Here is a 16850-nt window from a genome sequence, read left to right as displayed (position 1 = left end):
AATAAACCTGACCAGTGTCCATGAGGATGCTTTTTGATCCCTGGCCTTATTCAGTGGGTTAAGGATTTAGCGTTGCTGTGGTGTAGGTCACAGACACGGCTGCAATTCGACCTCTAAGTCTTCTAAGTTGAGACTTCTATATGCCTCAGGTGTGGCCCTAGAAGAGACAAAGAAAAAAATGTTAAGCCTGTACCTACCAGATGACCCAGCCAACCATTCCACTCCTGGGTATTTACCTAAGAGAAACGAAACTTACTGCCATACAAAGACATATCAGATGATCATGACAGCTTCATTTGTAGTAGCCAAAAACCAGAAACAGTCCAGATGTTCATCAACAGGTGAATGGATGAACAGATTGTGGTATATCCATTGAGTGGTGATAAAAAAGAAAGAACTATTGATACATCCAACAAAATGAATAAATCTCAGAATAATTACACTGAGTGAAAGAAGCCACACACAAAAAAAGAGTGTGTATGGCGGGGGGAGATTTCAGAAAATGCAAACCAATCTCTGATGACAAAACAAATCAGTGGTTGCCTGGGATGAAATATAGGAGGGGTGGATCATAAAGGGGCACAAGGATGTGATGAGTATGTACATTTTTTTGTTGGTAATGTTCAATTTCACCAGTGTATATACATAGATAAAAATTCATTAAATTGTTTATGTTGTTTATTATATATACATATCAGACCTCAAATTATGAAAACAGTTAAAATTTTCATGTGTACATAGATAAAAATTCATTAAACTGTATATTTTAAATTTGTTTATTGTATATATCAGACCTCAAATTATGAAAATGGTTAAAAATTTTCATTTCATGTAACTGATTTACAGTGTTGTGTCAGTTTCAGGGGTATAGCCAGTGATTCAGTTATTTATATCTGTTCTTTTTCAGATTCTTTTCCCTTATAGGTTGTTATAACATATTGAGTATAGTTCCCTGTGCTATACGTTAGGTCATTGTTGACTGTATATTTTATATTTAGTAGTGTGTATACTTTAATCCCAAACTCCTAATTTATCCCTCCCTTCTCCTTTTCCCTTTGATAAGCATACTTTGTTTTCAAAGCCTGTGGGTCTGTTTCTATTTTGTAAATAAGTTCATTTGGATTATATTTTAATTCCGTGTATAATGTTATACGATGTTTGTCTTTCTCTCTCTGGCTTATTACTTCACATGTTGCTGCAAATGGCAATATTTTATTCTTTTAAATGGCTGAGTAATATTCCATTGTGTATATGCTCCACAACCAAGATGTATGCTTGAATACAAGTACTTTCTTAGCCAAAAAATTCATATGTAGACTGGCTTCTCCTGTACCTCTTCAGAGAAGTTTACTCAGAGTTACTGAGTGGTTGTCTCCTGGGGGCTAATCTTCAGTAAGACCCTGAGTAAAACTTACACTCATGAAAAGAAAAAAAAAATTTCATTTCAGATATATGTGTTTGCAAGAGCATGTCATTTTCAACATGTATAATTTTTCTTCTTGTGTGTATTATGAAAAGAATAACTGATCTTATTATCTTTTTTCTTGGCCCAGTTAGTTTCTTTGTTCATGTTTATTATGAACTCCTTTTTCTTCTTCTTTACTCTTCCATTCTCATCGTCAATAAATAGTGTTAATTGTAAAAAGCCATGCTAAGACCTTTAGATGGGTGACAACTAAATGTTCATCATGGAAAAAATAACCATACTTTTTTGCATAATCTGCTTTGTCGCCTGAAGTTATGCATACTAAGATTGTAATGAAGAAAATTTAAAGATCTCTTTTCTAGAAATAAAACTCCAAAAAAATATCATTAAGTATAGCAACTTTGTGTGTGTTTTTTTAGTTTAGGTCATATTGAAAAGAAATAGCTTATCTTGAAGCATTGTGTGTTGAGTGTGTTTTTTTTTTTTTAATTAAAGTACAGTTGATTTATAATGTTGTACCAATTTCGTATTGAGTGGTTTTTAAAAGGAGGATTGTGTAAAATTAGATTTGGGACTTTTTTTTTTTTTTTTTTTAGAGAGTATGGTTTTATAAGTCATTTATATTTTGTTGCAGAAAGGGATCTGGTAAAACCTAAATACGACCTGGATAGAGCAGATCCGTTAGAAAACAATTATACTCCAGTCTCTTCGGTACCTAATATTTCATCCGGCCACTACCCAGTACCTACTTTGAGCAGCACTATTACAGTAATTGCTCCTACTCATCATGGTAATAACACTACCGAAAGTTGGTCTGAATTTCATGAAGACCAAGTGGACCATAACTCATATGTAAGACCACCAATGCCAAAGAAGCGGTGTAGAGACTATGATGGTAAGACTGTCAACTTTTTCCTGAAGTACGGAATTAATACTCCCATCTGATTAAATTCTGTAAATTTAGGTTCCACATAGTTACTCGAAGACTTCACCTGTTAGAAATAGTGGGAAATTAGTTTCAAGCACTTCATAATTCCTCAGTATATTACTAAAGTCTTACTATATTACTAATAGTAATATATTAGTATTACTAATAGTCACTGCTGACTGTTGAATATCAGCTTCATGGTAGTGTTTATTTTCACGTAAGTCTAGCATATTTTTGGAATTTACCAAACTGGTAGTATCTACTGAATTATTTATGAGGGTATTGGCTACTGAAGCATTCTTGACAAAACTTACTTCTTTAGAAATCAGTGGTTATTGACATGTAAGTAGAATATAGAAATGTGATTATCACCTATGTAAGAATTTTATAAATGAATTGAAGACTCTATTTTACTGTAAAAATTTTGTAAATTGTGTTAAAGATGTAGTATTAAAATTGTGAAAGTTTTATACTGTCTTGTTAGCTAGGTATACTCATTTTAATATGGTGATTTGTTTTTTTTTTTTTAGTATGTATGTTAACTATAGTATCACTTGATAAGTATTTCGTATTACTAGAAATCGGTAGGTAGCTCCTATGATATGGTTATTTATACTTGCCCCAAAATAAAAATATTCCATCGTTACTTTTTTTAACTTAGAGAAAATGTATATGTCCAACACCTTTTATATTTCTTTCTAACCATTCTTCCTCACAGAAAAGGGTTTCTGTATGCGAGGAGACATGTGCCCTTTTGATCATGGAAGTGACCCAGTAGTTGTAGAAGATGTCAATCTTCCTGGTATGCTGCCTTTCCCAGCACAGCCTCCTGTTGTTGAAGGACCACCTCCTCCTGGACTCCCTCCACCTCCACCTATTCTTACACCCCCACCTGTGAATCTGAGACCCCCAGTGCCACCACCAGGCCCATTACCACCCAGTCTACCACCTGTCACAGGTAAGTAAATGTATGTTTGCCTGTTCCTCGTATCTATCCATTCATAGTGTTTTATAAAAGTTAAGAGTTTGATGTTTGCTTTTGTTAAAAGTAGCTAGAATAATCCTGTAGATGCCTTCTAGAAACTAAGAGCAAGATGCTCCCATTTGGAGTATACCCCTGTTTTGCATGCTCTGCTAATCCTATGGTTTATAATGGTCTGGGATGTTCTTGAATTATGCATAGCACTGATGCACCCTAGCTGCCTGTTGTCATGTATTGCTTAAGACAAACCCGTTTTGATATACATGAAACAAATGTTTTACCCTAGAAAACTAATACAGTTGTAAGAGCTTGGTGTTTGTAGATATTATACTTTGACTGATAAATGAGAATATCATGTTTGGATATACAGTAACTTATTTTATTTGTTTGCTTTCAGATGATATTTCTTATTCTTTGGTTTTGACAGGACCACCACCTCCACTTCCTCCTTTGCAGCCATCTGGCATGGATGCTCCTCCAAACTCTGCAACCAGTTCTGTTCCTACTGTAGTAACAACTGGCATTCATCACCAGCCTCCTCCTGCTCCACCCTCTCTTTTTACTGCAGGTGCAGTTTTGGCCCTCTTTATGTTAATAATGTAATGTAATTTAGGAAAGAGTTTTAGTTGAGGAACTTTTAAATGTTTAGAGAGTGAGTTACTTTATCAGGTCTGTTTTGCTCACTAAAATGTAGACATGGTGAATATACATTAAATTTAATCCTCAGAATTTTTAAAAAGCTACATTTTTAGTAACATTTTATTTTTATAAAACTTATTTTTAAAATACATATAAAACATGTTAGTTATGAATTAGTAATATGCTATATAGTTTATATTTTACCTCCTTATATAGTTTACCTTTTCTGTTATCAATGTAAAAAATTACCAAGTGGATATAATTGTTTTTTAATTACAGTTTTTGTATTACCAGATACATATGACACAGATGGCTACAATCCTGAAGCCCCAAGCATAACAAACACTTCCAGACCTATGTATAGACACAGAGTACATGCACAAAGACCTAACTTGATAGGACTAACATCAGGGGATATGGATTTGCCACCCAGAGGTACTATTTTGAATCTTTTCTTCTTATCATTTTTGTAGTTTCAAGAGTGACAAAACATTTATAAAGAACAGTTGGGCCTGTGTATGTTGGGGTTGAGTAAGGGCTGATGATTATGTTTGTTCCTTTGGTCTCATATGAGAGAAAAGGTATTAACGTCTGTGCCTTATTTGTGGTATTGGTGACATTTTATTCTGTCATCCAGGGGGAAAGGAATTTCCCAAACGTTCTTATTTTCTAGCTTTCTTGGAGGTATATTCTATCATTTGTGGTCTTAATTGCTTCATTTAAACTTTTTTTTTCTTTCTTTTTTTGCTTTTTTACGACTGCACCTACGGCATATGGAAGTTCCCAGTGTAGGGGTCAAATCGAGCTACAGCTGCCAGCCTACACCACAGCCATAGCAGCACCAGATCTGAGCTGTGTCTATGACCTACACCACAGCTCACGGCAACGCCAGATCCTTAACCCACTGAGTGAGGCCAGGGATCGAACCCACAACCTCATGGTTACTAGTTGGATTCTACTGTGCCACAACGGGAACTCCTGGTTCATTTAAACTTTTAAGAGTAATGTTTTAATTCCTAATGATAGATTCTTTTGTAGTTTGGATAATGAAATTAACTGTACAGACTTAGTGCTTGATACGTATTTAATTTTTGTTTACTTTTGACATGTGAGAATTTGATATTGGTTTGCTTATAATATTTTAAGCAGAAGGAATTATATTTTAGAAAGTGACTCATTAGCTTTGAAAATTATCTTAAAGGAGAGAGGCTTTTTGATATAATTTCTAAGTGAGAGAAGATAGACTTTAGACTGATCCACAAGTCAGGGCAGGAAAAGTGCTATGCAGGAGGTGCAAATTGGTATGAAGGTTCAGAAGATGGAAAGTTCACATAAATTTGAAAGATGGAGTATTTGCCGCAGGTAATATTTTATTTTGGGGAATGAGGGATTGCCAGACATTACAGAAAATATTATGTAGGCCAATAAAAATATATCTTTTTTTCCCTAACTACTTCAGCTGATTTTTAAATGCCATTTTCTTTCCAGTCATTCCTTGCTGTATTTTTTTTTTCTAGTTAAAAAAAGAGTCACGTGGAGTTCCCATCGTGGCTCAGTGGTTAGCAAACCCAACTAGCATCCGTGAGGATGTGGGTTTGATCCCTGGCCTTTCACAGTGGGATATGGATCTGGCGTTGCCATGAGATGTGGTGTAGGTCACAGATGTGACTTGGATCCCACGTTGCTGTGGCTGTGGTGTAGGCCGGCAGCTATCGCTCCGACTTGACCCCTAGCCTGGGAACCTCCGTAAGCCACAAGTGCAACCCTAAAAGACAAAAAGACCAAAAAAAAAAAAAAAGTTGGAGTCCTGCATTATTGTGAATAAAAGTCCATCTTATTTAAATAAGTAATAGTTCGTAACTAACTAATGCAGTTTAGTAAAATTATGTGTACTTACACTTCTCACTTTTTTATTTGTTTATTAGAAACTATCAGATTCTGAGCATCTACCATGAGTGTTCAGAGAACTTTTTGTGGTGGAGGTGTTCAGGAACATTTAAATTTATACCAAGTTTAATTTATATCCTCTGAGATCACAGAACCGAAAAATAAATAAAATTAAAAAAGGATACTGGAGGAAAACACAGTATATAGGACTAATAGACACATTTACTGATTGTATACCAAGAGGAACTTGCTTCTGTGTTTAACACTCCTTCTTTTAAATGAATAAAAATAAGAATTTGAGAGAATATAGTTGAGTTGAAACTAACACATCACTGCCTTTCATAGTGAACCTTCAGATAAAGACATGTTAAAGTAGAAAAAGTTATCGGATATCTCAAAGACTCTCTAAAAGGGTCAGTGAAATAGACTTGGGAAGGAGGAATTAAAGCAAAAATCCTGTTGCAGAACTGGTCCTGTGAAGATACCTCTGGGCAAAGAAACTGCAATTTACCTTAAGAATGCCTGCAATAACAGATACTGAATGTTTCCACCTGATCTGCTGTGGAGATGTAGGATTAGTCAGAGTTAGCCAGAAAAGGGGGGTAGATAAAGCACATGTACTTTGTGATGCTTCTGTGAAACTGAAAGAATTTTTTGATCGGAACAGAGGGAATGAGGGATGTCGGAAGGGGGGGTGCTAGTAAGAGGCCAATTAAAGGTATTTGAAAAATTCTGGAAAAGAGATGATAGTAGCTAGACTAGGGTAGTGACAGTGGTAAGTAAAGGATTTAAGTTTATTGGGAAGAATTGACAGCACTCGTTACTTAATGGATTTGGGGACTTAGAATGTGGGAGTAGGGGTAATGGAGAGGGTGTAATGAAAGACACAAGGTTTCTGATGAGGATAATTGGACAGGTTATCATTCACTGAGAGGAAGAACGGATTTGGTAGGAAGATCTGCATGGAGATTATAGTGGCAGCCATGAGAGAAATTGTGCTGAAACAGATCTTTTTTTTTTTTTTTTTTTGTCTTTTTGCTATTTCTTTGGGCCGCTCCCGCGGCATATGGAGGTTCCCAGGCTAGGGGTCCAATCGGAGCTGTAGCCACCGGCCTACGCCAGAGCCACAGCAACGCGGGATCTGAGCCGCATCTGCAACCTACACCACAGCTCACGGCAACGCCGAATCGTCAACCCACCCAGCAAGCGCAGGGACCCAACCCGCAACCTCATGGTTCCTAGTCGGATTCGTTAACCACTGCGCCACGACGGGAACTCCCTGAAACAGATCTTAAGTCCTTTTGGTTTTATGTGTTTAGAAATACTCAGAATAGGATTTATATGATTTATTCATTTTTTTAAAAAGGAATTTTAAAATGTATTTTTCTGTGTGAACTAGGGTTGTCATGTTTTTAAGCTTTGGTGTCATTTGGAAATAAAGGTTAAATGTAGTTCTGTGTTTGTCAAACTATATGGATGTTAAAGGTTGAAAGCAGATTTTTTACAGTTTTTTTTTCTTTTTTTCTTTTTTTTAGGGCAGTACTTCAGGCGTGTGGAAGTTCCCAGGCTAGGGATTGAATTGGAGCTACAGCTGCAGGGCTATGCCACAGCCATTGCAACACCAGATCTGAGCCGAGTCTGTGACCTACACTACAGTTCACAGGAACAATAAATAAATAAATTAATTAATTAAAAATCCAGGCAACGCTAGATCCCTGACCCACTGAGCAAGGCCAGGGATCAAACGTGCATCCTCATGGATACTAGTCAGATTCGTTTCTGCTTTGCCACAGCAGGAACTTCCTTTTTTGCACATCGTTAGCACAGTGTTAAAGTGTTAAATCTTTACCTTTTTTTAGTTTAGCATGATGTTATTACGTTAAATAAGCAACCCACTTCATTCACAACTGTAAGTTATCAATTCCTTTTTTTTTTTTTTTTGGCCTCATCCATGGCATATGGAAGTTGCTGGGCTAGAAACTGAACCCAAGCCACAGTTGTGACCTTGCCATAGCCACGGCAACACCAGACCCTTAACTCTGCCAGGCTGGGGATCAAACTTGTGCCACTGCAGAGACAACACCAGATCGTTAACTCCATGCACCACAGAGGGAACTCCTCTAAGTTACCAGTTCTTAAAGGTCTTTGGACTATTGTTAAATTTTGAATCTTGTAGATTGTGCATTTGATTTCAAAACTATAAACTCAAAGCACCAATGTGATTTATTTGTTATTAATTTGACATATGAGAATTACTGATTCTTCTTCATTTAGGTGTGGAAGGAATTCAAAATAAGTTAAAATCCTTAAGTTACTGTATTTAGATATGCATTTATTTCTATATTTTCTGAAATGTATATTTAGACAAAAAGCCAGGACTTTGTTTTTCATGCACATTTAAGGAAGTGGCTGTGTTTAATAGAAAATGTTAATCTATGCTTTCTTTTCTTTCTTTCTTTCTTTCTCTTTTTTTTTTCCAAACAGAGAAGCCTCCTAATAAAAGCAGTATGAGGATAGTCGTGGATTCAGAGTCAAGGAAAAGAACCATTGGTTCTGGGGAGCCTGGAGTTCCTACAAAGAAGACTTGGTTTGATAAGTAAGCTGTTAGGGAAAGTTGAGGAATTTTATTTTGCAGTGATTTTTAGGTTAGTTGCGTTATTACTGTGACAGTATAATGTTCTCTTTAAAAATACAATTTTTCTGTAGGTAGTCCCCAACTAAAATATATAATATTCGTTTTCCGAAAATGTGTAAGTTAGTCGTCTGGTACTTTCTTATAGAAAGGGTGTGGTGGTTGAGTGCACAATTTTCCTATTTGTACCTCTTCCTACCTCCCAAAAAACCCCACCGCTTAGCTTAGCGATATTTTTGAATACTAGCTTTTTAAAGGATAGTCATGAGCCCACTATTAGGGAAGGAAGTCTGCGTCAGGTCTGGGAGAAGGCTATCACATGTGGGCAATTCCTGTTAAGAGTTAGAAAGCAATCTTTTACTGAAGTGGGGGAGGCTGGATAGGCACTGAAGTTGTCAAGGAAGAGAAACAAGAATCAGAATGTTAGTGTGTTTGATGATTCATTTATAAATTTGCATGTTTGAAGAAAGACCAGGATAACTCTTTCAGAGCTTTAACGTGTGTTTAATAATGGATAATTTCTAGAAAGATTCTGCCTTTAATTCTGAGATTTAAGGCAAGCAGTATAACTTCCCTGGGCCACAGTTTTGCCCCTTTCTTCATGTGTGTCAAATGTGTGGTCTCTAGTTCTGACTTTTTTTTTTAAGTTCGAAAGAGGTTTTGATGGTCATTGCTTGCTTTTAATAAATGTTTTAAAATAGGAAACATTTCAGTAAGCTGGCTTTTACAAAAATGGAGCAAAGGTTATATATGCATATTGACTGAAGGAGGGTACAAAGACCTTTCCTGCTGAAAATTTTAAGTAGAAATGCAATAGAAGTGGAAAGGAACAAATGATATGGAAGAGCCCTTCTCACTTGGCTCCATGAAAGATGAAAACTACTAATTTGGTAACATCATTTTTTGAGAAAAAAAAATTAAATTTCCTTTCTCAACTAGCAATTTCAATTTGGAAAAAAAGTTGGACTTAAGTTGTAAGATTAAATTGTAATCCTTTGTACTTAATAGGGATCAGGATTTATAAATGAATATATTAACTTGATTTTTGTTACAGACCAAATTTTAATAGAACAAACAGCCCAGGCTTCCAGAAAAAGGTTCAGTTTGGAAATGAGAATACCAAACTTGAACTTAGAAAAGTTCCTCCAGAATTAAATAATATCAGCAAACTTAATGAGCATTTTAGTCGATTTGGAACCTTGGTTAACTTACAGGTAAGAGCTATGAAGTGATTCTGTTGTCTTTGTGTAATTATTTAGGCGGGGGGGAACCTTAATATAGTAAGAAAAATACCTTTATAAAGAAATATTATAGAAAATTTGCTAATATTCTAAATTTAGAAAATTAGGTATGAAATGAAACTTTATAAAAAAAAGTGTGATAACATATTTACTTTGAAAATGCAGGAGTTTTAATTGATCATATTATGTAGTTTTTACCTAATAGTTTTTGCCTAATAGAGTTTTATGTAGTTTTTACCTAATAGAGGTTATCATAAAATTACAGCAAAGTTGAATAAATAACCACTCTGGTAAAATCTAATCTTATAGTAGTTTTCATTTCCTCAGTTTCATTTTAGCACTATGCTTAAGTCAGATTTATTTTTGCCATCTCTGTGATAGGACACATTTTTTTGGTCGTTTTTGTTTTTTGGGTTTTTTTGGCCACACCTGTGGCATGTGCCAGGGATTGAACCTGTACCACAGCAGAACCCAAGCGACTGCAATGACAATGCCAGATCTTTAACCTGATGAGCCACACAGGAACTCCAATGGTGGGACAAATATAATGGATACTTCTGGAGTCCAAATGTAGTCTATAATTAAATATTTGCTTTTCCCTTTACCATTTTTGAACATCTTTTACAATAAATTCAGTGTAATTTGTATTTGATTTCACCTAAAATTAAACTTTGGCTTAGGTGTATGTTACTTGTGAAGTTATTAATATTGAGTTTATACTATGTGATACGTTGAAAGTGTTGAGATGATGTTTGGCTTCTTTTCCTGTTTGTATGGCATTCTTTTCAACTAAAACAATTATTTCCTATAATCTGATAAAAATAAGAATAAATGTTAGAGAGTACAGCTTAAGTTGATATTTTGGAAAAATATTTTAAAAATAATAAAAATAGATGAAACAGTGCATGCATGCTTGGGGTAGGGCACCAGAGATTTACATAGAATTTACAGAAAGTATTTTTCAGCACTGTGTTTTTCCTATTCTTTCTCCCAAATATCCCTATAATATTATTATGTTTTGGTAACAGTTTACCATGTGTTGTTTTTGGATTTTTTTGTTTTATATTTCTGTGAGTATATATTTACCTATAAATCAGTATGCAAACTTAAAAATATGTATTTAAAAGTATATGAGCCCATATTATACATATTACCCTGTAGTTTTTTTTGTACTTTATCTTGAATATTTATAAATATCTTTTTATGGCAGTTCACCTTGATCTACTACATTTAGATCTAGACATAAAAAAGTTCATAGAATATTCTTTTCCTTACACAATTAACTACATTAGTAATTATTAAAAACAATTTAAAGCTGAGGGTTAAAACATGGTATCTCATTGTTTCAATTTGCATTTCCTCAGTTACTAGTGAGGTTGATAGCTCTATACTGGTCCTTTTGATGTATCTGTATACTGCCTACATTATTATTTATAGACTATATGTTTTTAAAAAATTAGTCTAAAAAACCATTTAGTTTTATCCTAATAGGACATATCAATGAAATTGATGTTTTAAATTAAATAAATGTGTAATTATTAAAATGCTGCCTAAATTCCCTATAGCTATTATTTATTGAATACTTAATACTCTTTACATATACACATACACACATATACACTCTCTGGTTTACACAAATTATTATTTAATTCTTTTTAAATTTTTTATTTTTTTGCTTTTTAGGGCCACACATGCGGCATATAGAGGTTCCCAGGCTAGGGGTCCATTCGGAGCTACAGCTGCCGGCCTATACTATAGCTACAGCAATGCAGGATCTGGACCATATCTGCAATCTGCACCACAGCTAATGGCAATGCCAGGCTAGGGCTCGAACCCACAACCTCATAGTTCCTAGTTGGATTCGTTTCCACTGTGCCATGATGGGAATTCCCCCCTTATTTAATTCTTAACAACTCCAGAGTGGATATTGTTATCCCTTTTATGGAAGAGGAAATGGAGGCATAGAAAGATTAAATAACTTGCTCATGCTCCTGTGAGAGTAACAATCAAGGTTTGAGCCAGGTAGTTTGAATCAAGGTCTATATGTTTAGTTTCTATTTTGTATTGCTTTGCACCAGTAGTTTATGTGACACACCTTAGAAATTACTGGTATTATTGAAAGAACAGAAAATTAAATACTAAAAAAGCCTTAGATCTACTTATTCACTGTATGGGTCTACAGAATCACATATTCTTTCTTTTTTCTTTTTCTTTTTGGGCCATCATGTGGCATAAGGAGTTCCTGGGCCAGTGCTTGAATCTGAGCCACAGCTGTGACCTACCCACTGAGCCAGGTTGGGCATTCCAGAGATGCCACCGATCCCATTGCACCACAGCAGGAACTCCAGATTACATACTCTTTGAATCTCAGTTGACTTATGTATAAAATGTGATTATTGCTGTTGTTATGTTGTTCTTTATTTTTTTTTCCCTTAAATTTTCTTGTACTCTTGGAAATACTCTTGTGAGAATTACCAATTTAGAAAATTTTACAGATGGATTTTTCTATAATTTTTGGTTAGAGATCACCTCTTTTAAAGTAGTTTATTGCCTTCTCCTGACTCTGTGGATCTTAACATCACTCATTGACATAGGGATTGTTTCTCATAGTATTAATATTGGGGGTAAAAAGTGGAATTTTTTTTTTTTTTTTTTTTTTTTAGGGTTGTACCTGAGGCATATGGAAGTTCCCAGGTTAGTGGTCAAATTGGAGCTACAGCTGCGGGCCTATGACACAGCCACAGCAACTCGGGATCCAAGCCAAATCTGCAACCTACATCACAGCTCATGGCAACACGGGATCCTTGACCCACTGAACAAGGCCAGGAATCAAACCTACATCCTCATTGATCCTTAGTTACCATTTTTTTTCTGGCGTAAAAGTAATCTATGATAATCTGGATTCCTACTTGGAAGGACCAGTATTTTATTTCTTGGGGAATTTTACTGTATGAAGCAACAGATTCATTTGCAAATTCACAGTTCTTAATATTTTAAATCTTAGGTTGCCTATAATGGTGATCCTGAAGGTGCCCTTATCCAATTTGCAACATATGAAGAAGCAAAGAAAGCAATATCAAGTACAGAAGCAGTGCTAAATAATCGCTTTATTAAGGTTTATTGGCACAGAGAAGGAAGTACCCAGCAGTTACAAACTACTTCTCCAAAAGTAAGAGAGAAGTGTATGTGGAATTAAATGCTTTTCTTAGAAACTTCTTAGCATAGATGTTTTTTTTTTTTTTTAAAGCAGGTGCATTATAATCAGACATGAGTTCAAATTCTGGCTCTACCATCATTAACTAGATATAGACTTTAGGAAGTTACTTAACTTCTCTAACCTGTTCTCTCATTTTATTATGATGTTAATCCCTAGTACAGATAATTATAAGGTGATTCGTGTAAGTCATATAGAATAGTCCCTGGTAGGTGGGATTCTCTCCAGTACATGGTAACTATATATGTATTTTAGAAACTCAGACTGTGGGTTCATCTTGGAAGTCTTTCTCTCCCTCTATCCATCTCTCATTCAGCCAGTCAGTCAATATGTAAAGTTTTTTTTTTTTTTTTTTTTTTGTCTTTTTGCCATTTCTTGGGCCGCTCCTGCGGCATATGGAGGTTCCCGGGCTAGGGGTCGAATCGGAGCTGTAGCTGCCAGCCTACACCAGAGCCACAGCAACGCAGGATCCGAGCCACGTTTGCGACCGACACCACAGCTCACGGCAACGCCGGAACCTTGACCCACTGAGCAAGGGCAGGGACCGAACCCGCAACCTCATGGTTCCTAGTCGGATTTGTTAACCACTGCGCCACGACGGGAACTCCCAATATGTAAAGATTAATTTGTTGTTTCTAGAGCTGAAAGAGGAGAGAGAGACAGAAGATAGTGAAGGGTGAATTTTAATTTTTTCCTCTACTTTATAAATATTTTGTACACCTGTATACATGGCATGAAGGAATTTGGGAGGTTAAGTTTTGATTATAAGCTGTACTTTTAAAACTTTCTCTGTATGGGCAGTTTAGTAACAAAATAACAGAGATTACTTTGCGTGCTCATGAACTGTTCAGCCTGTTTAACATTTTTTTCTTGTTCTGAGGTAATGCAGCCTTTAGTTCAGCAGCCCATTTTGCCTGTTGTGAAGCAGTCAGTCAAAGAGCGGTTGGGTCCAGTACCTTCAAGTACTATTGAACCAGCAGAAGCCCAGAGTGCCAGTTCAGACCTTCCTCAGGTAAATGAAAAATCTTATAGTGCCCATCACATCATAAGTTTTCAGTAAATTAATTTCCCATGGTGATTTGAATTATAGTTAATTGTGTGTGTGTATATTTTTATACATAAATATTATCTATATATATTTGAACCCCACCTTTAAAATTTTTTTATCCTAACTTTTTCACAGTCTGCTTTTCCTATAGTATTTGAATCTTAAATTCTTTTCAATAGTTAATATTTATTTATGGGAAAGAATTCTTTTTCACTTTTTAGAGGAGATAATTTTCCAGTAAAACAGCCTGAAAAGTAAAGTTTCAGTAGATCTTTTTTTCCCCCTATCATCTTTTACTTAACTGGAATGCTTCTCCAGAGATAATTATGTCGTAGACTGAACTGAAAGCTTTTGGGAAGGGAAAGCTTACACTTTCAAGTTACTTAGACAGCTCTCTGAGAACTTGCATCACTTGTTTCTGACTCTCAAATTCTCTTCTCTATATGTTATTCCCTTCCCACTCCCTTCCACACTTGAGTGGCAGTTTCTTGTTTCTGCACCCTCAGTCTCTGAAACTGAACTTCCCTTTGTCTACAGATGTTTCAGTATTTGTTGTGTAAAATAGTTAGGATGTAGTATACTACTTAGCTAATGGATGCCACCTTATTAAAATAGTCTTTGTAGATAATTCCTGAAAATTTTTTTTAAATATGCACAATGTAAATTAGTAGATGCTTAAAAAAACAAAACAAAAAAAAACCTGTTTCTATCCTGTTGGCCTATGTCATTACCAAATACAGTATATTTGGCTATAAAACAAACACGCTTTAGGAAAGAATGGTGTTTGTTTTAAGCTCAAGAAACAGGCACGGGTTTTAATTGCTCAGATTTAATATTTAGAATGTACAGACTTTCTACTTGTCAACATAAGAGTCTAAGCACTAATGATTCCGTGTCAGTGGAGGGGGCTTAAGTAATCACCTGGTTCAGACCTCTTATTTTACATTATAATTTTTTATGTTTGAGTAATATTGTATACTGTTTGTTTTTCCACACACATTTTCTTTCTCTGTTTTTGCAAAAGGCCCAAGTTTTTTAAATTAACATCAGTATACTTACAGAGTCAGTGTATGGTAGAATCAGAATGTTCAAAATCCCTACAGACTTACTTATGTTTGGGGAAACACTGAATATGTCCATTTTAATTTTTTTAGAATGTAACTAAGTTATCTGTGAAGGACAGGTTGGGTTTTGTATCAAAGCCATCTGTTTCAGCAACTGAAAAGGTAAGAAGAATAGCATGATGTGTGTGTCTTGGCTTCATAAATGTTTTCAGGTGGCATCTTAATTTTTTCATTTTTTTCATAGTTACAAACTCTTGCTTCTTAATAGTATCTGTATCTTTTATTCCTACGTTTTTGCCTTCCATTTGCTGAAAAAGAAAAATATTTGCCTACCTCTTTTTACTTTTTGCATCAGCATTTTAATACTTGCTGCTCACTGTATTTCCTTATGCTCCATTCTTTTTGTTTTCTCTTTTAATTTACTATATTTTCTTTAGAGATATTACGCATTTTAATTTGAAAACTCTGGCAGCCTGATAGAAAGGGCCATGAATTAGGAGTTTTACCTGAGTTTGAGCTCTGGCTCTTCACTTACTAACTGCATGACTTTGGGCATTGCTCTTAACCTTTCTGAACCCTTTTATTCATTGATAAAATGGTGATGGTAATATTTGTCTTATTTACTGGGTTATGTTAGGATTAAATAACGTCATTTAAGAGTATTTGGTAAACCAGAAAGAATGATATAAATACATTTTTCAATTTATTACTAACAGCTATTGTATATAGCCTAACAAAACAGTCATTTCCTTTTTCAGTGAAGGGAGCAAATGCTGCTTAAATTAAGAGCATTTATGGACCTTCCATGTAGATGTGTTATTTTCTCTGTTAGGTATCAGTGAATGCCCTAATCTTTAGTCTTATTTTGAGTTATGAGGAATCACAGAATATTAGAATTAGATAAAATCTTTCTCATTTCTATATCCTCACCTTGAAGGAGGTAAGGCTCAAGTAGTTTTTTTGGTTGACCTAGACACTATGAGTTACTGTTCTAGGACTGGAATCTGGGTCTCCTATTTCTAGTCAATCGCTCTTTCTATTCTAAAGATTACATAGGAAATTGATGTTATAGAGCATTCCATGAAAGAGAGGACCTGCTCTCTTCACTGATTCTTCAATAAATTATTTTCCTTATTTACTATGTAAGCTTTGGCAGTTCTAGAAGTATGAATCCAATTCTGCAAACCAGATTTTCCTCTTGGGCACCTAGCATTACTTCAGACATAACATGCCTAAAATGATTCATTATTTTCCATATAGATTAATTTCTCCTCCTACCCCCACATCTAAAAGTGATGTCCCCATTTTCCACAACATGGAAGCCTAGGAGGCAGTCACTTGAGTTTGTAGTCCAGTGCTCTTTTTCTGCCACTTACAGTTCCCTGGCCTCTGGGATGGCATCCTCCTCCTCTACTTTACACTGCCACCATCCTACTCTTGGACTTATTTTAATGTTAACTCCTTCCAGAAACTTTCATTTCTTCAGCTAAATGGCTTTGCTTGATTCATAGTTCATGATACCTCAATTATTGTGGGTCTGTTACCTCTGCTTTTCTTCTTTTCTACCCTAATGAGCTCTTTTTTCGCTCTTTGTCTTTTGCTGTTTACTGCCTCTTTTTTTAATGGTGGTTTTTCTGGTGTGCATTTCCATCTGTCTAACTGAATTCTAGTCATTCTTTTAAAGATTGAAAATCTCTCTAACCTTTACTGTGAAATCTCCAGATTCTTCCATGTATGTTCCCCCTTTTCTCTGAATTTGTGTGACTTAGTTTATGCTACTAAATTTAGC

The 16850-nt window shown here is 35.3% G+C and overlaps 1 protein-coding gene across 50 annotated transcripts in view; it reads left to right on the top strand.

Moving 5' to 3' along the window:
* The window catches only part of RBM26 (RNA binding motif protein 26), an 83046-nt gene that overhangs the window by 32135 nt on the left and 34061 nt on the right, over window positions 1-16850 (top strand). For 12 of the 50 annotated variants that reach the window (XM_013980610.3, XM_013980609.3, XM_013980598.3 and 9 more), the window contains exons 6-14: window positions 2061-2321; window positions 3073-3312; window positions 3734-3904; window positions 4255-4410; window positions 8347-8458; window positions 9549-9708; window positions 12740-12904; window positions 13830-13961; window positions 15152-15223. In XM_013980610.3, the coding sequence (XP_013836064.1) occupies window positions 2061-2321; window positions 3073-3312; window positions 3734-3904; window positions 4255-4410; window positions 8347-8458; window positions 9549-9708; window positions 12740-12904; window positions 13830-13961; window positions 15152-15223 (1469 nt within the window). The remainder of the gene's footprint in view (window positions 1-2060; window positions 2322-3072; window positions 3313-3733; window positions 3905-4254; window positions 4411-8346; window positions 8459-9548; window positions 9709-12739; window positions 12905-13829; window positions 13962-15151; window positions 15224-16850) is intronic. The other 38 variants (XM_084982057.1, XM_084982055.1, XM_005668487.4 and 35 more) reach the window with 15 other exon arrangements.

The sequence above is a fragment of the Sus scrofa genome, chromosome 11, assembly GCF_054392235.1.
Source record: "Sus scrofa isolate SSC_HxYL_T2T_F1_AM1 chromosome 11, Sscrofa_HxYL_maternal_Yorkshire_Landrace_v2.0, whole genome shotgun sequence".
Classification (NCBI taxonomy): Eukaryota; Metazoa; Chordata; class Mammalia; order Artiodactyla; family Suidae; genus Sus; species Sus scrofa.
This window is presented reverse-complemented; position numbering and strand designations above follow the sequence as displayed.